We start from the raw sequence: 26,594 nt of genomic DNA, 5'->3' as shown, positions 1-26,594 counted from the left end.
AGCAGTTCTTCCTAGATTCTGCATTCTGCTTTTTACCTTTTATTGTCATGTAGTGCTGATTTGGCTTCAAGATGCTTCTGGTCAGTATGATTAATCTTCCTCCCTCATTATTTGTGGTTCCATGTGTACTGAACTTACTGAACTTTTTTCCCATAGAAGTCTGTGCTTACTCTTTGCTCAGTGGTTTTTTTTTTTCCTCCCTTCTCTTACAACTATGGTCTGGTTCTGCTACTTTGAAAAAGTATTTTATTTTACTTTACAGCATGTATGTTTACACTGCGTGTTGCTACAGCATTCACTGCAGAAATGGATAGGAGGATAAAAGACAAAGTAAACTATTCAATTAAAATAATATTCTAGAAATATTCTTTCTTCCCTCTAATTCTGTAGTTGGTTTGAACGAGGCAGGATACACTTAAATTACAATGAAGCACAAAACAAGTTTCACTGTACTTACATAATCATTCCAAATAAACCTGTTGTACTTATTTCTGGCAACATGAATGTAAATGCAGGTAATAAAGAAGAACAAATTATACCTTCACTCTATGATCTTCGACTTTATCATTTTGCTTTTATTTTGGCTGAAATAACTGAAGTATAACAAACCTCCAGCAGAGCTATCTAAATTAAATAACGAAAAATGAAACTTTATTGGAAATAGATTAGTGGAATTAGGATAGGATGACTTCAAATGTTAGTGTGGGCACGGGGGCTTCCTTACTGAGGCAGTTAAATTTGACTCTGTTGAGCAGCTTAGACCAGCAAAAAACAAGTGGATGCAGTATAAAATAATGATGTTCCCAAAAGTCCACATGAGTCTGCGTGAGCTAAAGAAAATACATGTTCTGCTGTCCTTAAGAGAACCAAGATGCAGCTGAACAGGTTTGGACATTAAAGTACACAGGATCTCAAAACTCAGAGAGCTAGCACAGCACATTTTCAGCATATCTGGCCTAAGACTTCTCTCTTCCCATTTCTCACACACTCTTTTGTCCAGAGGAGAGCCTTGCAAGCAACAGACATTACTAGACAGAAAAATTCAATTTCTGTCATTTTGATTGATAACCACCAAATGATGAAGATTTCCAAGCTGTTATTTTTCTTCACTTCCTTAGCAAATAAAGGTCTCCTCTTTCTAAATGACTGAGATTTTAAAGCAATCTACTAGTCACATTATTTAACTGAAAAAAAAGATGATAAATGATACTATTAACTTTGCTTCAGACAGTTTGCTACAGTAAAATGAATAAAATTTCAAGCAAATCTGGCAAAAGAAAAATTCTCCTGAATAGGTTCTTATGCACTATTTAATCAGAAATACTCTAACCAAGAACATTCTGAGATGTGGTTTGTGTCCATATGCAGTCTGTTAACCTAGGACAAAAGAAATCATCCTTTGGAGTGGTGTGTCTCCAGCACACCAAACTGGAGAGAAGGACTGCACGCACAGGCATAGATGATGAAACTTGTCATGAATGTCCATTTTCTTGTTTGTGTCAAACTCTCCAATTAATTTAACAATAACAGAAGGAGAAGGAAAATCAAATTTCAATGTTAAAAGCAGGCCTTAACATTTCTAATGTTTCCTTGGGAAGAATGAAGTAAGACAAGTATATGATGGCTTGGATATAACCGAAGGAAAGTCATCCTTCCATGAATACAACTTGTAATCAAAGGTATTATTTCTTATTTGCCATGATAATGTTATGGCTTGCCATATATTTACTTTTTTTAAGATGTCCTCCCCAACACCAATCCATTCCTAAAGCTTTTTAGTTTGTACTATTTAAGAATTTTATTTTGACCATTTCTACTTGGGACCCTACAATAGTCACGTTGGTTTAAAAAGTGGCTGAGAATGAGTGGACTGAAACCAGAAGAAGAGGAACAGAGTAATACTTTGGTCGTGGAAGCCTTAGAGGCTGCAAGAAAGCTGAAAAGCTGCAATAACATTACAAAGAGTTTAAACCCGCTCCTAGTTTGGGTTGGCAGCCACAGAGAGATGCATTCTGTAGCTGAGACTTGTACTCCACAGGGGTCCTTTGTTGGCCAGTTCCAAAAAGCAACCTGATACTGATTTATATTTCACCTGTAAACACTGAAGTCTTAAGGAAACACATAGAGAAAAAGCACACACAAAGTTCTCACAAGGCACAGTATTTTTCCTTTGGGAAGAAATAGATGTTAAAGCCTGCAAAAATGCTAACTAAAATATTATATATATATACATATATATATGTAAAATAAATATAAGAATATATTACAGAAATAAATATACATATGGATACACTTGTATATACAAACACCCACTCCCAAGCACATAATTTTCAAACATTTATCCTCAAAATCTAAATTTTGAAGAAAAAAGCTTGTTGAAAGTTGAAAATAGGCTGTTTAGCAATAGGAATTTTTGAAGTGCAGAAACCTAGATGCTCTTAAAATTCTGTAAACAGAGGAAAATGAAATCTGTAATTCTCATAAGACTTCTCAAAGTCTATATGAACATTAGGTCCCAAATTATTACCTTTTCTAGCCAGCTGTTAATTTTTTACCTCTAAAGTCAAGCACTGTACATTTTCCTCAAAACACATTTTAAGCAAGCAAGCAAGCAATGTCAGAAATCAGGAACCAGTTCTTTAAAGATGAACAACTATAAAGCGCACACACATACTAGCACAACAAATAATCAACATTATGAATGGAAAAAACCAGCATACTACCATTTTCACATATAATTTGGTATAAAAGGTAGAAGCCACTGCATTTCTGCATACTCACTAGTTTTGCACTGACAAATGCGACAACCGTTTTGGTCCAGTTTGAAGCTATAGATACAGTCTTTTTCAGTCAAAGTGCAGTTCACCAAAACCTCGCAGGTGGGTGGACCTATTGTGATATATGTTGGTTCTGGAGGTAAAAAAAAAAAAACAAACACATAAATTTGAGATTTTTGACTATTTTAATCAAGTTCACAAAAATCTGTACACAATGTAACAGTAAAGAGAGTAATTTTAATTACTTTTGTTTCTGATGAATATTCTGGGTACTTTAGAAAATAGTCAATAAACAGACTTTGTTTCAAATGTACAGTCAACAAAAACAGCATGAAGCTGTAGAAAATTTTTGAAGTATCTAAACAGAAAAGGATTACCACTTTTTGTTTTTTGTTCGCTATGAAATCAGCTTTCCTGCTCAAGCAGTTTCAAACTAAATGCAAAATATTTATTTTGCCCATATTTCTCCAGAAGTGTTTAATCAAAATTTCATGCAGATTTTTTTGCTTTAGAAACTGAACAGAGTTACCAAGCTGCACATCAAACATGTAATTCAGAAGTCAAATCTTTCTCTATGTGAGTAACATCACCTCTGCTGAAATTTACAGCAGAAGAGACTTTGAATACCAAAAGGGAATGTAAGGTACACTGCATGTGAAAGATCTCTGGAGAGCATTTATCATGGTTATTTATCGAAAATATCACTTCTTACAGTATAATTTGCAGTCCCAGATTATGCATTCTGAGGTTGAAGAGATTATTGTCAACTGTAATTTAATTTACCAACAGCATAACACTTACTTTTTGACACCATTTAAATATGCTGGAGTATGAAATATTTTTTGACACATAGGGTAGACAGAAATATTAACATCCTGTAGTATAGAAAGGTGGTAGAATAAAACAAAATCCAGAGATTTATGGAGATAACAAGAAACCTCAAAATGACCATCATAAAACAGGATTCAGAAGGAAAGAAATACCTATCTTTTCTTGAACAACTTTTTGCTCTCTGAGACTAATTTTGTCTATCTAGTGTTTTTCATAGAACTCAGGCACTGAAGAACCAATGAGTTCATAGTTATGAGCATTATTAACATTATACAAAATATTCAGGAAACAAAAACTGCATGATTTAAAGAACTGTGAGCTTTCATTTCAGTGCTTCAAATGTTTAAGTGTACTCTGCTTCACCACCTGAAAAAATGAAGAATTATACAAAATTAAATTTAAAAAGCCTTCCATAAGTGATAAATTGTGAAAATATGGAGGAATTATTTGAGTATAATAATTGAGTCAAAGTGGCCACGTGTTGCCATCTTTCATCTTCAGACCACAGATTTTGCCATTTTTACCTATAGGCAGCTACTCTTTACTTTCAGAGTAAGGGTAAAATATTACTCACTGTAGATTAAGGTGTTGGAAGTATACACTATAAAACAAAATACTGATTTCTGTGCCTATGGGCTACATTCCAGCAGGCAGCTTTTGCACCCATGCCTTCCAGTCAACTGAAAATGATCCTATTACAAGAATGAACTTTTCTGCTTTCATTGTCTTTCACAATTTTCAGCTTTCATAGCTTCTCTTCAGCCTTGCTCTCCCCAGCACAACAGTTTATGCAGCCGATGAACATTTTTAATCCTTTTAAAATTAGGTCAGCTAACTAGAGTTTGGAATGAAAAAACTGTATTAAAGACTCTACAATTAAGTTAGATAACTTTAAACTTATCTCAGAGGTCATGGTGCAGATTATGCACTTGCTGAGTAACACTCAAATTCTGTTGCTTGTATAATTTCTAGTAGAAAAGCAACAATACATTTTAAAATATATAGAACAGTGCCAACAGCTTTGTTCATGCACAGTCTGGAAGTCTGCTTAATGGCATCATATCTCTCCAGGTCTCTCAAATATCTTCTTATTTAAGTTAAATTTAAAAAAAAAAAATAATTTAGTAGGGATTTAATATAAATGACAAGTTTGGAGGTCAAAGGATTGGTTTAAATCAATTCTTCATTTCAGAGCTCTGAGTTTGCATGTGTAGTGTAGAAGAGTAGCCATAATGAGCAAAGTATTTAAAAATTAATGGATTTTCAAGCTACAGTTCTTTTCGTCTAAATGAACTCTTTGTAGTTGTTTTCGAATCCATTTAATAAAATATCTGACTAAATCACATTCATGTCTAATACTTAACATTTGCAATTTCATCAAACCATTAGTTTAGGAATCATGAACATATTGCTATATACCAATATCCACCAATAACATGATAAATACAATTAATTAATCCTGGCTGTTTAGGCCTCTGAGTATATAAACTAGTTCTGTAACCACACTGATTTTTAGCATCACTCCATTCTCTAACTGAAATATCCTAAACATGCAAAAAGCCAGAAGGCAAGGGCGACCCTGAAGCTACAGTCAGGTTACTGGTCATCCCCAACAAACATTACACTTCAAATGACAAAAAGGCCACAGGAATGCTTGTACTCACAGGTAGCTAAAACCAGCTAAAACAAATCACATGAATCATTACTGCTGCCCAGAGCAAAGTTCACTGACAGTACCACAAGCCAGAGAACTGAAGGAGACTGCAGTTTTACCATCTGACTGCAGATGTGGGGTAAAACATGTCAATTAAAAAAAAAGCAAAAAAACCTTACTGAAAGTTGAGATGCAGGTTAGTTACTATTCATTGATCCACTTGGGTGTAAACTAAAGCTAGAGAGAAAGAGGACTGTATTTTACTTCCCATCATTAAAGTCTCCCCCTCAATATATAACTTCTCTGTAATTGCAGGTATAACTTAATGTCTAGGAAAACCATCCACAATTATATCTATCTATCTGTTGTGTAATTTTGGTGACTTTCTAAAAGTAAACATCTGTATTTTGATGCTCCTTTGCCTTGGACACATGGACACAATTTTTGTGCCTTTGATACATGCAGTAATATGGTACTTATTATAAAGGATGAAATTAAACTGTTGTTATATTAATTTGAAAAGTTTTTGTTCATCCTCTACTCATTGTATTTTATTATTCTGTTACCTTCCACTTTTGGCCCTACTTTCAGCATCCTCAGTGTTTCCAGTCAAGCTTACAAATCTGTTTCTTTTTCCCTTCTCTCCCTAAAGGTAAGCCCTGAGATACAGTAATTTTATATGCATGCCTGCTTCTCAATGAGCTGCAAACAGAGGACAAAAGAAATAATTTAATTCCCTACCCCCACATGTGCAAAAATGCAGCCAGGAAAAAAAAAATTCAGGCCTTTTCACTTCACTAGACAAGACTCAACAAATAAAGCCAGATCTGCTCTGCCAGACTTCTGGCTATTTGAATAGGCAAGCAGTAGCTAAGCTTGAAAAAGCATGTACCACCAGAGGATCTGAACTGGGCTTTCTCTGGGTAGAAACGACTGAAGAAAGATCCAGTGCACAAATGCACAGACAATGGGTGGGAAAAACGGGTGCTGTCTCTGCCTGTGTGCTTTACCAACAATACAACTATAGCATAGAAAGAAAGGGAGAAGGAAATAAAGAGAAGGGGGATTGAGGAGAGTCTGGATGAAAACAATGGATTATTTAATGGAGCACAGATTTTGCTGATGCCAAGTGCTTATATATAAAGGCAGATTCCTGTTAGAACACCATGCTTCTATATATCCTCTCTGATATTTTCTCTGCCAAATTTTGCTGCAGATTATTATTTTGCTTGCTGTGAGGTTGATAAAAATATTAGAATTAAGTCTTTACAGTGCCATTTACTTAAAAACAACTTCAACAATTTTAAAATCTACAGCAGCTATTTCAGCTGTTGGTGGACCTTCAGTCTGACTAGTCCACTGAAAAACACTACAATATGTGATGCAACCCTGAATCTCATCATCCCAGCTTGAAATCAAACTGCATTTATGGTGAAAGAAGGGTGGCATTCAAGTAATGTCTGGAGCTAGCTTTGTCCTTAAGGACTTATATTAACCATACCAAGACAAAAACTGCTTAAAAAAAAAAGAAGGTATCAAGGTAGAATAGTATTTTCACTGATTTTTTTCCATCTAGAATACTTCTGTAATATGAGCGAAACCAATCCCTACACTCCTCTTTCTTTGATTTCTGAGACCTCCCACTTCTGAGTGATGTGACACAGCTTGTAGTACAAAGAGCAAATATTTTCTTCTGTTAACAATATGAACTACTATAAATACATGCACAAGAACAAAGGATGGTCAATTTGGTCTAGCACTGAGCTCTAAATTTGTTATACTGAGGTATTGAGGTACTAAGATACTGCTCAAGTATTCAGATATGGAGAGAAATTGGTGCACCCATGTTTCAGTGAGAGCAGGGAAAATTTGTTTCTCAGGATTAAAATTTTATTATATACATAATTTGATAAATTATTATTAAAAAGAGGAAGAGAATGAAAACTGAAATATACCATTGACTGCTAAAGCCTTGTAAAACAAATAAAAATAAAGAAAAAAACCCAGGGACAATTTACAATTTATTGCAATCTTGTTAACTTCACTGTTAAAAAAACATTTAACTATAATTACATAAATCATACAAAAGGCAACTAACTAACTAAATAGCATCCTTCTTAAGTGTGGAACCAGAATGGAAAATTATACCCACCTTCCTATCATATTCTAAGTTGTTCAAAATCTGAACGCTAGCCATAGACTTTGTATCAGAAAGCAAACTGAGAATAACTACTCTTCTGCAAAGCCAAACATGTTATGAGAGAACCAAGAGCTCAGTTTCGATTTGTGTGAAGGACAAGAGGGACCTGCACCAGCAGAAGCAGAGCCTGCAGGTACAAGGAAGCGATGGTTTCCCTCCATTTAGCTCTTGGAAGCCTACTGCTGGAGCAGTCTCCAGTTTTGGGCTCCTCAGTAGAAGAGAGCCATGGACACACCTGAGCATGACAGGGACACTGAGCTGGCCAGGGCTGGAGAGGTGGCACATGATGACGGGCTGAGACACAAAGCAGGGCTTGCTCAGCCTGGAGAAGGAGGGCCAGGGGGCATCCTACTGCTGTCTACCACTCCTTAACCCGATGGTACCAAGATGACATGGCCTGGCTGATCTTGAAGGTGGTTCCAGGCAGCAAACACAAACACTAAATGGGAAATGACAACTTGATAAAAGCTGTTTTGATGTTTCTTTTGAACCACATGGGTCATCAAACTATGACATGGTCAAGGAGACTTGTGTAATCTCCATCTTTCAAAATATTCAAAATTTAACTGGGAAAAGGCCTTGACATTCTTCTGTCACTGGACCTGCTTTAAGGAGGAGATAGGATTAGAAAATAATCTCTGGTGTGCTTTTCAACTTGCATGACTCCATGGATTTCACTTTCATATAAACTCGGGACACTTCCAGTGAAAGTAGCAGTATCTTTGATGAATTCTAATCAAGGAACTGAAATCAGAAGACAAATATTTAAATTTCTGATTATTTCTGTATGCTTGCCAAGTACTGATTACCTTATTTTTCCAAAATAAGTACATGTTTGCCTAACACTATCTCTCTGAATCTACTTCATGACTTAAAAACTAGCTTTTTTATTCAGTAAGCAAAATTTCTTCCAGCTGTTTGTAAGAGCAATTCTCTGTTAAGAATTATTTAGTAACAGCCACAACCAGCTGTAATCGGTCTCATTTTTTTGTTCTCCTTTAAGTTAATACATTATGCAGGCTTCACCTCTCGGTAAGGTATTTTTATTATTAATATTACATGAAAAACAATCTCTTTGCTTTGTTTCATTTGGAATGCAATATTTTAACTCCAAAAAGGTTTTGTTTCATACTTTCGGTAATATCATGTGAGGGAAATAGCTACTCTATGGTTTTACAAAATTGGTGGTAAGTAGGGAAGTAACTATTGTATTCTAAGCTTCTTCCTCTGTACAACATTTCTTCTTAGTAAGCTCAACAGAATAGGATTCTAGGATGTCCAACATCTCTTTTGTTTTCATTAGATGAAAACCTCTTCTGGGGTGAAGAAGAAAAGAATAAAAGTCATGTTCTAAGCAAGGAGAAAGATCTCTAGCATGAATAATAAAGAACATGCCCATGTTTGGGGAAAGTGAAATAGCTCCCTCTTCTGTAGTAATTCATAACACAGACTACACCTTTAAAAGAAGTAAGATGTTTTGATCCTATGAAACAAATGACTTAAAGAAATTAAAAATCAGTGCATTCAAGCATTTGCCATAAAAAAAAACTCAAAAAAAAAAAAAAGGAAAAAACCCCAAACAAACTGTAGTCTTTTAACCTAATGTTTTAAGTGATAACTGGCTCAAAACTGGACCTGAAGGGTGTGCTGCTCAACAGCCTTTCATTTGAGTCTGCATACTTGTTTAAATTTTGTCTACTGTCCAAAAAAGTTAACTGCAGCCTACTAAGCAGCAGCATGTGTGTTTACTTAAGCTTCCTGTAAAAACATTCATATCATTCCAAGAGTGACTAAATGTTTTCCATGCTCATAGTTCGCATTCCAGCCCTCCCCGCCCCTCCAATTCATTACATGAAAAATATCAGTCCTGAGTCCTGGGCTAAAGAATTTCCTTCCTGGGTTAGAAATACCTAATGCCTCACAGGAAATTTTTTCCCAGAATGTAGCTAATTGTGTCGGCTATCAGGGTTCAACAATTCAGCATCACAAAACAATTTATAAATGTGTGCAAGGACTTAGGTGATACAATTTTCTAATATCACAAGTAACTCTGAAAATACATTCATTAATACCTCCAAACACATAGTTCAGTTTGGCAGCCTTTTGTCTCAAATTTTATTCATGCTGCCAACCTGAAACTACTAAAATATGTATTTTTTCTTTGAAAGTAACTATCACAATCAAAGACTATTGCTGTAGAGTAAAGAAGCTGGGGGTATACATACGTGTCTTTTTTGCAGTGATACAATCGAAATACATACTTTCTACTCCCAAAATGTGAAGTTAATACCTTTTGTCCGTAATAATTCTAGCAGTTTTTGGTATAACAGACATGTCAAATGAATTTTAATGCTGATAAGAACTTTTTTTGACCATTTTAGATGGAATAACATTAAGAAACAACCACCTTGTTGAAGCAGACTCAATTAAGTCTATCAAGAATTGTTAAAATACATTAAGAAGGCCATTCACTTATTCTTACTAGGTGAAGGTAAACAAAATTAGTGTACATCTGGGGCAAATCTATGAAAACCATTGGTGCTGAAAAAAATTAGGAGGATCCATGAGGTTCTTCATAAGAGAGACATCCTCTGACACATATTCATTAGGATTTTCTCTGGTTATTTATCCTTTCAGCAGTCTTCCACTGAATTCAACAATGAATCACTGGAAACCATGAAAACATTATTCCATACTCGTAAAGTCTTCCTGAATTTCACTGGCTTGCCCCGGCCAGTTTGGTTTCATCGTCCAGTGGTTCCAAAAGCTCAGCTGCTCTCTAGAACCACTATACTAATTCATGATCTGGCAAACAGAAGCCCAGTCCTCTGCAGAGTGGCGTTTGCATCCCTTAATTGACTTTGATGAAAGGGCTGGTTGGGAGCTCCAGTGCTGCTGCTAAATAATAACATTCCATGCTCTAAGGAGGACTCTGGGCCCACGCCCCATGTCAGTGAACACTGCTCACTACCACTGACTTCATCCTGAATGAATCAAATTTCTTTTCACTGGACTCTACTGCCTGTTTTTACTTAATGAAGTGCTAGACACGCTAAAGGAACTGAACTGAATTACATCTCAGCTAGAGTTTGGATTCCTTTATTGATGAAAATGTTAATTTCTTTTTGTGAAGATAAAGTGTTAGCCATAATGACAGCAAAGTACTGTGGGTCTTATTCATGAAAATCCTCTGAGGGGATTTTGTTTAACACTTAATTTCTCATTCACAGCTTATGCTGGCACCCAGCCACTTCTACCTGAGGGCTCTCTTGCAGAAGGACATGCTGTGAGATAACCAATTACTGTGTATCAGCTTTCTCTATGAATAGCCTGAGCCTCTCAGAGATGCAAGGGAATAGAAGCAACCACAGACTTTCCTAAAGGACATTTTTGTCATCAATGCCAGTGCTGAACACTTGTATTTATTATCTTGTTAAAAAGAAAAAAAAATAAAATCATACTATCTTAACCAATATTACTTCCTGTGAACACAGCTATTATTCCAATTTGCAGATGGCTGTGCACAGATGCAGATGGCCCAAGGGAAACAGTTATTTCTACCACTGTAGCTTCTTTAGCATTATTAACATGCTATTATATTTTCATATGGTATATTCCCTCTTTTTTTGTAAAATTTGTTAAAAATGGAATTGATATTTAAACCACAGTAATGTTACTTAGAAAGCAAAGTCGTTAGCCCAGCAAGAAGCAAGCAGTAAGCAGCAGTACTGACTGCCAATTTAGCTGATTGCCAATGGCTCTGGTTAGCTGCAATGGAACAGGAACGCAGACCAGTCCCCATGAAGAGCTGGTCTGAGCCAAAAGAAGTGTGAGCACATATAAAAATTTTGCAGTCCCTTATGGCACTTGAAAAACCCCTTTCTCCCCTGTACCTAGCTGTCTGTTTTAATCTGAAGAAATGTGATCCCTTTCTTGTGCTCCAAAAATAAGCCATTGGCCCTAAAACCATGGGGAAAGCACAGAATGATTGCCTAAGCCTTGGCTCTTAATGAAGAGAAGTCTAGAAAACAAAGAAAGAGAAAACAAACTAAACAGATAAATAGATAATAGATTAAATAAACAAAGTCAAATCCCAGAGGGCTGATATCATTCCAGGAGCTGTAGAGGCATCCATCAGAAGCTTAAAACTAAGTAACTGCTTGTGCTGGGTCCACAGAAGGGAATAGGCCTTCTTTCCCCAGCTGTCACCAGAGAAAGGAGGTGCATGTCCTGAAAAGTTGTGTCAACTGAAGAGCTTGAGTTTGGGGACAGGCCAAGGATAAAGGAAGGTCTTCCCCTCCACACTATCATGTCTCAATATGCCTCTGTCTCCAATTTCATGCCTTTTCTGTGGAAAGGCTTAGTGCCTCTCTTCCTATGGAAACAGCCACCTCAAAGTACCTCATCTCCTGCCTCATATATTGGGTTTTTATTAATAAGCCCATGGGCTTTAGTGTGTCAGGTAACTGGAAAGAAGTGATTTAACTGGACATATTAAGTGGACATATCTTGCCAAAAGGGATTTGATCACTTTGATGTTCAGTTGAAAAGACCCCAAACACCCTTCCCCTCCAAGCCCCCAGCTATGCATCGGGCTCTGTATTGGTACACAGCCATCACTTGCACGAACACTGAAAACTACACGTGAAATACCATTACTGCTTTCAGTTATGCAAGCAATTTCCTGAGCAAATCTCTTTTCAGTAAGGCTAAAAATACAACTGCCATGCCCTGAACACATCAAAAAGACAATCTTAGTCACAACATGCCATAGAGGGAATTTTGTTTTCCTCAACAACTTTCTGCCTTCCTCTAAATCCCATCTTTCTCTTCTGTAATTCAATCCCATTCTTTTTTGTCTTATCTTTTTCTTTGCAACAACCTTTTAGTCACTTGAGGACTGCTATGCTCACATTCTGACTTCATAGTTTTATTTTAAGCTGAACTAATCCTATTTATTCAGTCTGTCTTGTACAAATTTTGGACTGTGCTCATAGCTCTCCAATGCTTTCCAGCTTTCACCCTTATCAGAGAAGCAATGTACAGAAAAGAACCAAGTACCTACTATGTCATCTAGGGACATACTCACCCACAGGAAAGAGACCAAAAAAGATTACTTCAGGTCTCGTGACTTCTCCTCTTGATCTTAATTTCAGTATGGTATTTGCCTTCTCAAGGCCCTGTTAATCCATGTTCAACATGTTCTTTCCCCTTAATCACAAAATCTCTCCTGGAAAGCTGCTATTTAACAATCATCTGGTTCAGGACTCATGAAGAATCCCCCCTGGGCGTGTCACGTTCCACTAAGGGGGAATTGTGGGGCGTTCTTTTAAAACAGATGATTTAGAACAGAATTAAGCCAAACGAGGCAAGTATTATATCACAGAACCATTTATTGGTATTGAAAAGGTGATGCCCTACAAGAGTAGGAAACACAGAAAAAGAGGAAGGAGAAGGAAAAAGAAAGGGGGGGTGAGAGAGAGAAGAAGCAGGCGTTCCCACCAGAACTTGGGAGCGTGCCATCGGTGCTCCCCACGTGGCAGGGGTGTGTGCACGCTGCCGGCCAGGGAACCTGAGCATTCCACAGGCAGTGGACACAAGGTGTGTGGGGATCAGGAGCAGGCCCAGAACCCTGGACAGGGCTGCAGCAGGGATCATGGTGATGGCCTGGATCCACGAGGCAGGGTTGGAAGCAGGTGGCTCAGGTGGGAAACCGGGCAGGAACGCAGTGGGGCAGGACAGGTGATGGCTGGAGCAGGTGAGGAAGATGGAAGTCATAGGACAGGACACAGGAGGTGGTCAACAGGTGTCCAGCCCAAGAGGCAGAGCGAGTGAGCAAGAGCAAGCAAAAAGAGCGAGGGCAAAGAAGAGGCCAGCAGCTTGTGATGCAGGTACTTTTACAGCCCTCAGCTCCTCCCAAGGTCTGCTCGCTGTCAGGACACCGCTGGCCCAGCTGAACGCCTGACTGCAGTCCATTGGTGGAGACCTTTTGCCACCCGAGTCCAGAACCTCTCTGGAGAACACTGTGTCCTTGGTGGTCTCCTACTGACTGCCTATTTCATGTGAGACATGAAATGGCTGGCAGGCAAAGTCTCCCTAGAGACAGGGCTTTTCTCCATCTTCTCCTAGCTGCCTCCTGCAAGAGGCACATGTGCAGTCCTTCCCCCATATACCTCTGGTCAAACAAGGTTGAGACAAAAATCAAAATTAATCTGGTTCCTCACAGCATAGCACGCTGTATTTTCTCTTGTTGAATTTGGTGAGCATCTTTCTGTCAGTTCTGTGCTTTAAAACATATGAATTTATACTCTGCCTTCTAAGCCACTGTCTGTTCTTTTTAGCTTTGCTGTCTATAGATAAAATAAATTTAGCTTTGATCTGAGCTAGTAAAAACATCAAACAGAGCTGGTAAAGATACTAGTGGATACTAGTATCTACCAACTACAGTGCAGCTCAAGAGAGGCTGCCAACAGATTTGAAAATTAAATCCATATACAAACCCATTGTATTGGCACAGCACATCCATAAATACCCCTCTCCTTCATGCACCTACTCCCCAATGCTCCTGTCTCTTCCTCCTCATCAATCTCCCCAGGGAGCTCCAGTGCCAAGGATTTCAAGCACCTCACTCAGCATTCCCTTCCAACAGCAGCAGGCAAGACTGAAGTGAGGGAGGGACTCATCTTCCCCAGGTCCAGCAAGCCCAAGGCAAGTATTCAGAAAATCATACGCTGCAAACCAATCTGGGCATCCAATCAACAGGGGAACATGTATTGCATAGCACACATACAGGATATACACCATGGATACATACATGGCAGCAAGTCATGAAGAATTATAAGGGTTTACTGCAGAGAATGGATACTAATCAGCTCTGTATAGTAACTGAAATACCACAATTGCTCCATCTTAGTCTCTAATTTAGAAAAGTGTCAACACCTGCTTTTATGTAACTTTAGTCTCTACAGTCCTCACAGCCTGACTGTGGTAGTAAGAACATCAGGATTTTCTTCATGAGGGAATGGGAATGTTCTAGTTTGTTCTGAATTTACTGTATTCAAAGGCTGACTACATTTGTGTGCTGACATACCGTGCTCATATTTCAAGAATCTTTGTACACAGAATTTCTAGTATGTTATATGTGATCTCTGGCAGTAAAATTTTTTCTAAGTGTAATCCAAGAAAAAAATTATCCTTATGAAGCTGCTGGAATGTAAACTTATCTAGGGGAATAAATATGTCCTTCATTGAAACTGATAATAAATCAGCCAAGAAATAAGTGAATTGGCAGAACTGCAGGCTCAGCAGCATTTAGATCAAAGACAGAGAGGAAGAGTCAGAAGTGACTGACACTAATAACCTTTTACTCTGGAGACCCACAGCCAGGCCAGATCCACAAGCAGTTTGGATTAGAATTTTCTCATCAAATCCCAAATTTGTCTCACAAATCCCTGTATCCCTCAACACTCCAACCAAAATATACGCTAGAAATATCTTTGACTAAATGTTTTGGTTTGCATATTAAAGAGTTTATATCTGACATGCTTAAAGTAAGCTCACACAATTGATGCTGGCTGGGTTCTCTTTCAAATGTAAATCCAATGAGAAATAAATGCATGCTTAAAAATAGTGATAAGCATATAAAATGTCTTCCTTATTATTCTTTATCTAATACTTATTTCTAAATAGAAATATGGGCCTGAACTGGTCCATCAGCCACTAAACTGACTAAGATAGTAGTGGGTTTTCAGCAGGTCCCACTCTTCTTCCTGCTTTAGATCTGATGCATAGTTACGATTCTAAAACGTAAGCAATTATTTCCTACATTCTGCATTAGTCTCTACAAAAACGTGAAAAAAAAATGCAAAAGAGCTACAGCTGAATCAAGAAATGTAGTATACAAGTAAGAGCAAAAAAGCAAATTATATTCATGATGCAATTACATAATCCAACTTTTGAAAAGAAGTCATTTTAAACTAATCTGCAAAAGTGATATTATTTCTCTAGGGTATATACTCTTGTTGAGAGTTGATATGTTGAGACGTGAGTGAGAACTGGAAGTCATTCAAAAGAGGAGGGCAAAATGAGGTATTTTTATCTTTACAATCACTAGTAAACTACTATTTCAAAATCAGCTGCAAAGTTTACATTATTTTTTGCCCATTTATTGAACATATCACTAAAGTACTCTACTTTTTCTGCTTTTTTTTCTGCTTCTGTCAGACCTTTGCCCACACTAGATAAGAATTCTGCTTCTCTTTCCTGAATAGTAGGAAATTAGAGAAGCAGAAAGATGGAGAAACCAAACTGGGGAGCACAGACACTCACCACCTCTGCTCATACAGTGCACTGCAAAATTCAAGTTAAGCTGTGGATATGCAAGTGCAATGAGGTGGTAAAAGCATCAAATGGCTGACAATGCATTTTAATTCCTCTTTAGGAAAAAATGTGTCTGGAATTTTCTTCTTAGCTTGTAGTTACTTTAAAATGTAATGCACATCTTTTTCATTAGAATCATTAAAATCAAGGGATTGATTTGTCAGTCAACTTCCCAGCCAGGACCTTATTCTTCCCTGTTCCCACCACCCTGCAGGTCATGGACAGCACAGTGAGCATTGGAGCAGAACTTCAGCAGAAACAATGCTCAGGAAAAAGAGTGAGAAGCTGATTTAAAATGGGAAGGAGCACTGATCCATGCAGCTTACCTGTTTAAGAGAATTGAGATGTCAGGTGGCTGGATGATGGCAGAAACAAAATAGCATTTTAGATGGGACTAGGTTGTCATTAAAGTGATAAAACTAAAATTTGGGAAAAATCAGTTGTGTGAAGGAAGTAAAAGTTTTTAACTGTCTTCCCAGGGCATGCATACTTCTCCTGTTCAGCCTTAGTACAAGGAGAAAACCAGAGAACAGAAATCTAAAGAAGCTCCTTGCCTACTGTGTTAGCAGGTGACAGCTGCATTGTAACAAAGCAGACAGTACTTGTTTCCTACCCCACACATTAAACTCCAAGTAGAAACACCACTAATCTCAGATTTAAGGCTTAAGACACATGAAGCTATCTGACCTTGGAGGTCGGCCAGAAGTCTACAGCTAACAGAAAAGTCCCTACTGCCATTAGCTCATGCACTACCTTTTTTAAAAAAAGGAATTTTAAGATACACATTCTTAATATTAAATGCAGACAGTCAACATCTAAGATTGTTATTTTCTCCTAATGTTCTGGAATTTTCTTAATATATGCTTTTATAAAAAATGTTAATAGATTCAGAAAGATGCACAGGGCTCATACTTTAAATCAGGTAACACCTTGCTCTCATGTAACTAAGTACTTTTATTCAGGCTGCTAATCACAAGGTGCAACCACCTTGAAGTTGTTTGATCCTCCAAAACATAACTCCAAGAGATTTGCTGGTACCCTTGATAGTTAATTTCTCAGAGATTTTTTAAATTTGTTATTATTGCAAGATAAATTGTTAAATAACTTCTCATCAAATCATCCAGAGGTGCTTCTTGCAAACTCAATATTTTAAATCTTAGGTTCTAGCATCTGAACTCACTACTGTGTTTTAACAGTCCAATATTTTTCTATCCTTGAAATAATCCTGTATCTGAATTCCTGGTATTAAATAATTTGCAATAATTTATCACAATAATTTGTTTTGGTTATATTTGTTTGCTGTGGGAGAGGGAAGAGAAAAAATAAGAGAGGATTCAAGTGTTTTCAAATGTTCTAAGACCAATGGTACCTAAGAATGCTGAAACTTCAATTTAGCACCAACTATAAGCACGTCTACTAATTGTTGGTTCCACCACTTATATAACTTCATTACCTGTTGAAAAAAACCCACAAAGGCAAATGTGATGCTCTTAAGCTTAAAACTTAGGAAGTTCCTCAAAATACTATTCAGTATCACTGCCTTCCAGATGATACACTTAAAACTAGATGACTACAATTAAGCATACATCATACAATAGCTAACATGACAAACAAGATTATTTTTTAATAAACCATAATTTAGATTACACAAAGACCTCATTTAAATATTGATTCCACAATTCCATTGTGCCAGTTTTCATCCATTTGTATCCTAAGTACAATTGCCCTCCATATGTCACTCACCCAAGCAACTCCAAAACAACTTTTGTGGACTTAAACAGTTGTAGCTACATCATCTTCTAAAAGTACAAACCTCTTCTTGTATAGAATTATGCAACCTAGTCCAGAGGACCTAACTTTGTCCTGAGAGCACTGCAGAGGCATTACTGTGGTGTGCTAATGAAGCACCAGCTTGTTTGTGTTGCAACCTTTACATTGAAGGATGGAAGCCTATGCTTGACCCTGTGTTTGCTTACTACGATCCTTCATAATTAGCTTATACATATATATATATATATATGCATTTAATTGAAGTATCTCTCATCCATTTTCTCTTGTCTGGAAGAGGAAAATAGACATATTTGCCTATCCTTCCCTTATTACAGGAAAAGAATCCTCTCAGTGTATTAACATGTTGAGAATACTTCCATCAGCCTCTCTTTCTCTTTGTATGCCTTCCCAAGCTGGCTCAGACACCTAGATAATGAGGGGTGACAGCACAGGCCCTGTGATATGAATCCTGAGGTGATCACTGGGGATTAAAAGCAGTTATTCTGCTTCCTCACAGTGATATTAATTCAGTTCAAGTAGTGCAATTCTGTACAATACACTGGCAACTTTTACACATTGTGTCAAACACCTTCTTCATACCTAGTGATGTGAATTCTGGAGCTAAAGAGCACCTGCAAGAAATCCATATGCTCCTCAGATTTATCCTAAAAAGTATCCCAGTGAGCAGTACCCAGAATGGATACTGGAAACCAGGAAGGGCCCTGAGACACATGTAGATATACAAAAATCTTTTTTTTTTAGTCGGAGATGGAATGAGAAAAATGTATAAGTGCCAACTCACTGAGCACCCACAAGTGTTTGTGCACTGTGAAGATGGTTCTAGGTCTAGAAGAACTGTTTCTAAATTTATCTGGTGTTTTTCCTGATGAACAGCTACTCCATAAAATGCAGCTCTAAGTGCACATTCACATATGCAATTAAAAATATTTTTTTAATGTCTCAGTTTTCAAGTTTTCACATTTCCATTGTCAGGCTGGGCAAGCATTTTACCTTATAGTTAGATCAAATCTCGATCAGTTATACCATATACATGTATATTTCCACAAACAAATGAAAAAATAATTGTATAGTTGAAGAGTTAATCTATCTCCCAGGTAATACACCTTTTTACAAATTTCACTGAAATAATTATGTCCAATATCAAACTACGTTGTGCAAAGAGATTTTTAGTTGCAACTAAATTACAGTGACGAAGAAGAAAACATGAATAATCCAATTAACAGTAATACCTATAGTATTACTGACAAATGACAAACATTCTGACATTATATAAGGTTTAAGCAAAGCTAAGAGAAAAATTAGTAAATAATGCTGATCTTAACCACCTCTTACTACACTTCTTATGCCAAAAGGGTACCAGGGATTGCCAACATACAGGCGTAGTTAAACCACGCTGATGTTTTCTGCCCTCTGTAATTATTCAGTAACCAGCCAATGCCACACCAGCTTCTTCAATCCTCCCAAACCTTAAAGTAAACTGAGAATTGCCAGGTAAGCAGGAGCCATGACAGCCCAAATGCAAAGGAGGGGGAGTACCAGTCCTACCTTCACAGACAGGGCAGCACTCCCCGGGCACCTTGACGGGGTTGAGGCAGCTCTGCCCGCAGGCCGTGGCCACGCAGTGCGGGTTCCCGTTGATGCACTGGCAGAACGTGCAGTCGTCCTCTCGCCAGCGGTCCCCGTGGGCTTGGATCTGCCCATTGGCATAGCAGCCTGCAGGGTTGTTGACTGGATAAAGTGGGTCTGAAATGAGAGCAATCGCAAGAGAATGTGTGTTTTATTTAATGTTTTAAGTTTTTTCGGTTTTTTTCTTCAGGACAAAATGGTTCTTGGATCTGTTGATTTTTTTTAAATGCCCGCTGGAATGACTCCTGTCAGCACTACAACGCTCTTTTACACCATGAGCAAAGATGCACTCTGGCACATTTGTTACTGGAACAGGAATAGTGCCTTTAAGCTGCACCTCATCCTAGTTTTGGAGATGTACTACCTTTTTGAACAAGGTCAGTTTTCAATTTAATGTCAGTTGAAGATTTTGCCCCTGGAAAGCTCAAGTCCCACTCACCTGCTAGCAGTCAAATTAAGATCTGGGTATTTAAATAACAGAATTTTAAGCATACTTCATGTAAGATTTCTCCTTAAGTTCCATGAAAGTCTGTGTATGCTACCCCATTTCTGGGAATAAAAGCAGCTTTTACTCTTCAGAAATAATAGTACTCCAGAGATATGGTAAGTTGCACTGATATTAACAGTTAAAAAGACATGTACATTATGTGAATGTATACAGCTTATCATGGGGTCTAAGAAAAGGTAACTGTCAGCCTCAGAAATGAAGTATCTGAGAATGTACAGTAAGAAGGCCAGGTTTGCAAAGCAAGGAACACTACAAATTATATAGTAAAGCAAATTTAATATATTAAAAGCAATAAATATACCTGAAAACATCTTTTTTAGCAGACATTAAATAAGCACAAGTGACTTATTACAAGTTAATCTTCCAGGAGTGTTAAGATAGAAGGACTTGGGAGAAATAAGATTTCCTGTCTGAAGGAAAAAAAGGTTTGAATGAAACTTGGATTATTTCTTTGGAGTTTCATCAGTCCCCTTTAGAAGGAAGGCAATGCATTTTGAATGTAGATAAAACCTGTAGCAGTGCCAGTAGTTTTTTTCTTATTCTAAGCTACTTTATGACACTCCAAACATTTTAGTAAAATTCTGATTACGCCCAAAACCAGATGGCTGTCAAAATAAGGCATTTAAAAATTAAAATGCTAACTAAATTCTTAACTTTGCACCTTTGATGTTTTAGGATGATCTTGTAAAAACTGGTTTAACTTAGCCAAAAATCAAATCATACACAAAGAAATTAGGTGAATTTTATCATTCAACCTATGTACAGAATTCTGATTGACAGAGGAATACAGAAAAAGCACAGAAAAGGCATACAAGACTTGTGCTACTTGCAATAGTCTTCTATGCAACTCAAAGCACAAAGTTCCTGGTACCCTTAAAAGGTCACTAGCATTTAAAACTACAAACTACATCTCCTAATGCTGATATAGCCTACAGAACTCTGAGAAATAACTCCTCCTGAAGTTAAGCCAAGAAAGGCTTTTGCCTGTACTACACAACTCACACCAAATTTAGTACTTGCCATTGTAGAACTGTCAGGGAAAGAAAACCTTTGGGTTTTTTGGATATTTCTATAATCAAGTAAATATTTGTAGGAAGCAACTAATCGCCTTGACAACAAGCCATGAAATACTCAACAGAAGAAGAACAGGTAGAAAAAAATGCCACTTCTTCAACAACTAGAAAAGCATGATTGGGTGGACTGATATGTTCTGCCCATTTAAAATACATGACCTTGTCAATTTAAGTGTCAACTTTACCCAAGTTACTTAAAAAGGGACCAGAGATACTTTTTTTTTTTTAAGTGTTTAGAGGAACCAGGACAATTATATTTTAATGGAGCCAGCTGTCTAGGCTCACTTAAAAGAATGCCACTAAATCAAGAGAGATTTCTAGTAAAAACCACCATGTATCTTTCTATCAATCATTCAGAATTCAGAAGTCAGACTTAATTTAGTGCCACAACCCCTTTGAGAAGAATACACAACAGAAAGAAGTAAGGCATATAGCTCCAGGTGGTTTGATGAAGGACCCTGTAACTTGGTATTAAGCCACAGTCATTACCAGAAAAATAAAAGACTATTCAATAATTACATAACATTAATAATTACATTAATAATTACATAACATTCAATAATTACATAACATACCCATTTTATTTTACTAAGGACCTCTCTTAAATAAGAAATTTCCACTGTAGACTAATACACACCAACTCACCAACCTGAAATGTTAGCAGGTTTTCTTGCTAGTCTGATTGAAACATTGCAAAAATGTAGAAATCAAATTTTATTGTGGTATGATGATACGACAGAATAGTTTATTGATAAATAATAAAATAGCTGAATATTTAGATCATCAAACAGGATAAGGGACATATCAAAATCTGCAAGCCCAATAAGGAAAATCAGCACCTATATCTGAATATGACAGAGAGGACAGATAGAGCACATATATAGATATATTTATCCATTTCTATATCTGTATTTATAGTCACAATAATTTTATAATGCCAAATCTTGGAATATTCAGTTATGAGAAAATATAGTAATTATAGGAAATGAACCCAAGAGATTTTATATATCCTATGAAGTCAGCAGCTCATACAGCAGTTTCTTCAGGAGTGGATCTGCACTTACTTGGGGGGGTTCACCATACCAGACATGCCTTCTCTAGACTTTTTCCATCTGTCATTAAATGACAGTATAACACAATTTTTTTTTTCCTTAGAGCATGAAGGCTCTTGTAACTGTAGGTGCAATTGCACCAGGAAAGACCAAAAATCTGGGATCCTGCCTTCAAGTATAGTCAGCAATGAATGCCTAGGCCAGGTCTTAAACTCAGGGCAAACATGGACTGGTATCTCTCTGGAATACTAAAATCTACAACATTTGCATTTTAGTTTCTCTACATGTGAACACCATGAGTCAACCTAATACAAAATGGCACTAAAATATACACCAAAACATTAAAAGTTACAAATACTCTTAAAAAATTACTGCCTAACTTCCCCACCTGATACTTTATTATCCAGATTTTGGGTTTGAATCTCTGCAGCTTTCAGTAGCTTGAACAAAACAAGCCATTTTTCACCAGGTCCTGTGCTGAGTGAGAAGGTCCAGCTCTTACAGCTGCCTCTATTAGATGTATTTTTATTACATACTTTACTTTCTAATTCTCTGCTTGGAAGAAAACACAACTACAACACATCTTCTGGCTTATTTGCTCCTGCAAATAACTACAGGAATAATGATATTAAGAAGACTGCAAAGTGTTTGAAAATGACAGTAATTACTAGATTCTTGTCCTCTGAGAAGATTTCAGATTTCCAGGTGATTTCACTTATGGAGAAGATATTCCTATGTCCACATGTAAACTAAGGGACTAAAGGTGTTTCACAAGCCTCTTGACTACCTGGTGGCCATAACCTGATCCTCACTGAGGCGAGATCCAAGTGCCCAGCACCACCCCTATCTTTCTCTGGTGGAATTCTGATTGCATTCTGGCAGAAGATGCCTCCAATACTTTTTAGTATGAGTGAGAGGATCAATGTGAAATTTCCCACAAAGCCCTTTTTAGGGGGATTGTAGGCCCAGCAAGGCTCTCAGCAGAGCAAAGGAGGAAGAGACAAACATTGACATCAGATTGCTGCCCCATTGCTTTGCTGTAATTCTAGAGGAAAGAAGCTGTGTGCATTACTCTAGCTGAACAGAATAAGAAGGAGGTTGCAAAGCGATCAAAATTTGTCTCAGTCACAACTGCAGCTCTGGAGATATACCTGTCTAAATGTCTGTGCTGAAATTAGAAACAGCTTTTTGTGTTTGTCAAGAAAGCCCCCCAAAAAGCACTGCATACTTGACCATGTCTAAGTAGTGTCAAGGTCAGAGAAGCACTGTAAAGAACATGACATTCAGGCACAGCAAAAATGTAGAAATAAACTGAATTACGGAGGAATTTGCAAAATTCAGAAGAACAAAAGCCCATGTTTGCTCATTTCCATTGAACAGGCAAATAAAAAAAAAGAAGCAGAATTAAAAGCAAACAGGATTAAGAAGATACTGTACCTTCACAGACTGGGCAGCACTCTCCTTCTGGCACATAGTACCTGTCGCAGTGTAGCTCACCACACTGGGCAGAGAAACAAATAGAGACTCCCCCTTGGCACCGACAAAATCGACAAGCATCCATCCGAAACATGTCTCCATCATAATACTCCATGCTGTTAAATATGCAAGTCGGCTTCACTTCTGAAAGAAGAAAAAGAAAAAAAAGTATTTTACAGATATTGTTAAACGGGAAATAGTTAAGCTTATATTGCTACTGACAAAAACAAATATAAGAGAGACAGTTGATTTTTCTTTCATTTTGTAAACTCAAATACAATTTCATTTTAAGAACATGATATATTTTATTTTTTGTTTCAACAATGGAAGAAAACAAAATGCTGTTAAAAATAACCTTCAGACCAACTGTCTACAATTAAAAGTCTAAATTAAAAAATATTAAAATCCTGAAAAAGACTACCGCACTGGTATTTCTTTTTAGGTGTTAAATATGTCTCATTCTCAATGAACCTGAACCTACTTCAAATTTCAGCACATGAAACAATATGTTTTTCTGTTTTAAGAAGTCAGTTTCTGATGTTTCTTAAGTAATCTTCCTCTCTGTAGGTCTTGGTTACTCAGGTGGATAAATTGCACTAAAGCTGTCCAATTGATAGGTTAAAAAAACCCAAAAACCAAACAAAACCCAAACATTTTGTGACTGCATGATCTGCTGTGCAGAACTGAACACTTCTTTTTTCATGCAACCTGGATTTGTAATAGCCAGCTCACAACCATACTTCCCACAAAAAAACCCAAAACAAAACAAAAACAAAAAAAAAAACCCAAAAAAACAAAAAAAAAAAAACCAAGAAACCCCCCAAAAACCCCAACAAAAAAACTCAAATGTAATAATAGTTACATGATCACTTTAGTGTTTCAAAAACATAAGATGGGTAGTGTTTGTATGCTTCCATCTACAGCAGTGCCCTGACATATAATTAAAGCCAAACTTTGTGGGAAGCTAAGAGCCTCTCAAAATTTTGAAGTATTTTGGGAAGAACATTGCTTTGTTTACTTTGTTAACATTAAAGAAAAGGGAAAAAAATGCTAATTAAACCAATGAAAAAGTCTGAAGATTTAATCAGCTTTTTCTCATTATTATTATTATTTTAGGCCAAAGAAATTTGGTTCCAGATTATCAAGAAGATCTACACATCATATATATATTGCAAGGTTTTCACAGATGTTTTGACCTTGCAGATGTCCCACACTTACGAACCCACCTCCATCACCTATTTTACAGATACTGTTAAACAGGAAATAGTTTGTGATGCTACTGACAAAGACAGATATAAAAGAGACAGTTGATTTTTCTTTCATTTTGCCCATTTTGACCATTTAATTTCATTTTCAAAGCCCACTCAGTTCAACCATCCAACTGATTCTGCACCCCTTCCACGACACTGTGCAGCTCCACAGCTTAGGGCTGAATCATTGCAACTCAAGACACTGTAGAAAATACACTCCAAATTTATATTCAACTATAGTACTCCACATTAGTCATTAGGAAATCATGACTTCACAATATCATCATTATATTACTCGATGACTTAAACCCCCTCCCTCTTCCCCACTTCAGAATAAAATTCTGTCTCTGATGACTCTAGCCCAGAATTTGTGAAAGCAGCCACCCCAAGTACAGCAGTATCCAGTCCACCAGTCTGTTTTTTTCACAACCTGTAACTTTAGCAGTCTGAAAAAACAAAGGTCTGAAAAAACAAACAGGAAGCTATTTACTTCAGCAACAACATTATCAAATACTGTAGGTAAACCCAACAAGTTTCATTCCATTTGAAGCAAACAGCAAAGAAAAGAAGGGACAGTTGTCCATGTTTCTCATTTCTGTAGAACAGATGGTAAAGACTATTTACTTACATATGTAATCCCTAGCCACAGAGTTGAAAACTGTGCCCAGTTTATGGTCAGGTGATTTTTCTTTTGCTTAATGATCAATCTCACATGGGAGATGAAATACATTTAAATGAAAAAAATCATCATTTGCAGATTCCTTTCAATCCACCCCAATTCCCTTAACTTTAGGGAGCTAAAAACTTTACATCTGAGTTTCTTTTGACAATGACACAGGTTTTCTTTAGAACTCTAAAGCATTTCAAACTCTTCTTTCAACATATGCTTATACTGTGGACCAGCCTTGAGTCATTTGAAATGATTGTAAAGCATTAGAGTTGAAACTTGGAGATATCCAGAGCAATGTTTGATTTTTTTATGCCTGTTCTGTCTTCAAGGCGTAATGTAGAAAGCAGCATAAAAAATAAGAGCAAGAGGAGGAAATACCACTGTGTCCTGGAAAACAGCTATGACCTCATTAGAAAGCAATTCACATAAACAAACACTTGAGAAATATTTCAAGTTTATGCAGCTCAAGCTGTTAGTTTAAAAAACTTCTCAAAAAGGAAAAGGGCCAACACAACTCAAAAGGCCTTTAATCCATTTGCTTCTGGCTTCACTGTTTTGACGGCAGCTTTCCAGATTTTTATTGATTGTCCCATACTCGAAGAGTAGAGATGAATTCCTGCCTCATTAGAAGTAGAAACATCATCTCCCATTAATTATTGTCATTTTTACACATCCAAACAAGACTATACAAGCATCTGCAAATCCTCTAGGGAAACAGCATGTTTTACTCCTACAATGAAAACCGCTGTAGAATTTTGCTATGTGTGTATTTTTACCATCCACCTTGTAGTAAGTGTATATATCCAGACTAAACTATAGACCTAAGCCTATGCATCCAGCTACAAGACAAGGATTACTTTTGTTAGAACCATCTGTGAGACTCCAGTCTTCAGACTGAGTCAAAGCAAACAAGAACTAAAATGAAGAACTCTAGCTTTAGATACTCCAGGTGGAAGCCTGAGCAAGCAACACACAGTGAAATTATAATACTGTATTTTTTCCACCAGAATATGCTGAAAGATCTTTCAGTTCCTCTTTTTTCCTGTTGATTTTTTTAGTGCCAATTTTATTGCCTTATTGATGTAAGTATGACAGTCACCAAGGGATAAAAGAACATAAAGCTAACATTAAATAAATGCATCTTTTCCAATTCATGAATTCATTGTTCTGCCAAAAAAGAGAAAACTGCAGGTAGGACTCTTCAAGATTAAGTGTGTCACAAAGGAATTCAAACTGCCAAAACCTCATAGCACAAAGCAGTTAAACATATCTGAGACTCCAAATCCTGTTTTTGATGCAGACTACCA

General features: G+C 37.0%; 1 protein-coding gene across 2 annotated transcripts in view; it reads right to left on the bottom strand.

Annotated features, from left to right (window-relative positions):
- Positions 1 to 26,594, bottom strand: part of CRIM1 (cysteine rich transmembrane BMP regulator 1) — a 172,237-nt gene that overhangs the window by 33,107 nt on the left and 112,536 nt on the right. For both annotated transcript variants that reach the window (XM_064414754.1, XM_064414755.1), the window contains 3 exons: positions 23,329 to 23,511; positions 19,178 to 19,375; positions 2,782 to 2,910 (listed from right to left, as the gene is read on the bottom strand). In XM_064414754.1, coding sequence (XP_064270824.1) covers positions 2,782 to 2,910; positions 19,178 to 19,375; positions 23,329 to 23,511 — 510 coding nt within the window. The remainder of the gene's footprint in view (positions 1 to 2,781; positions 2,911 to 19,177; positions 19,376 to 23,328; positions 23,512 to 26,594) is intronic.

The sequence above is a fragment of the Passer domesticus genome, chromosome 3, assembly GCF_036417665.1.
Source record: "Passer domesticus isolate bPasDom1 chromosome 3, bPasDom1.hap1, whole genome shotgun sequence".
NCBI classification, from domain to species: Eukaryota; Metazoa; Chordata; class Aves; order Passeriformes; family Passeridae; genus Passer; species Passer domesticus.
Note: the sequence above shows the minus strand (reverse complement) of the source record. Positions and strands in the feature narration are given on the sequence as shown.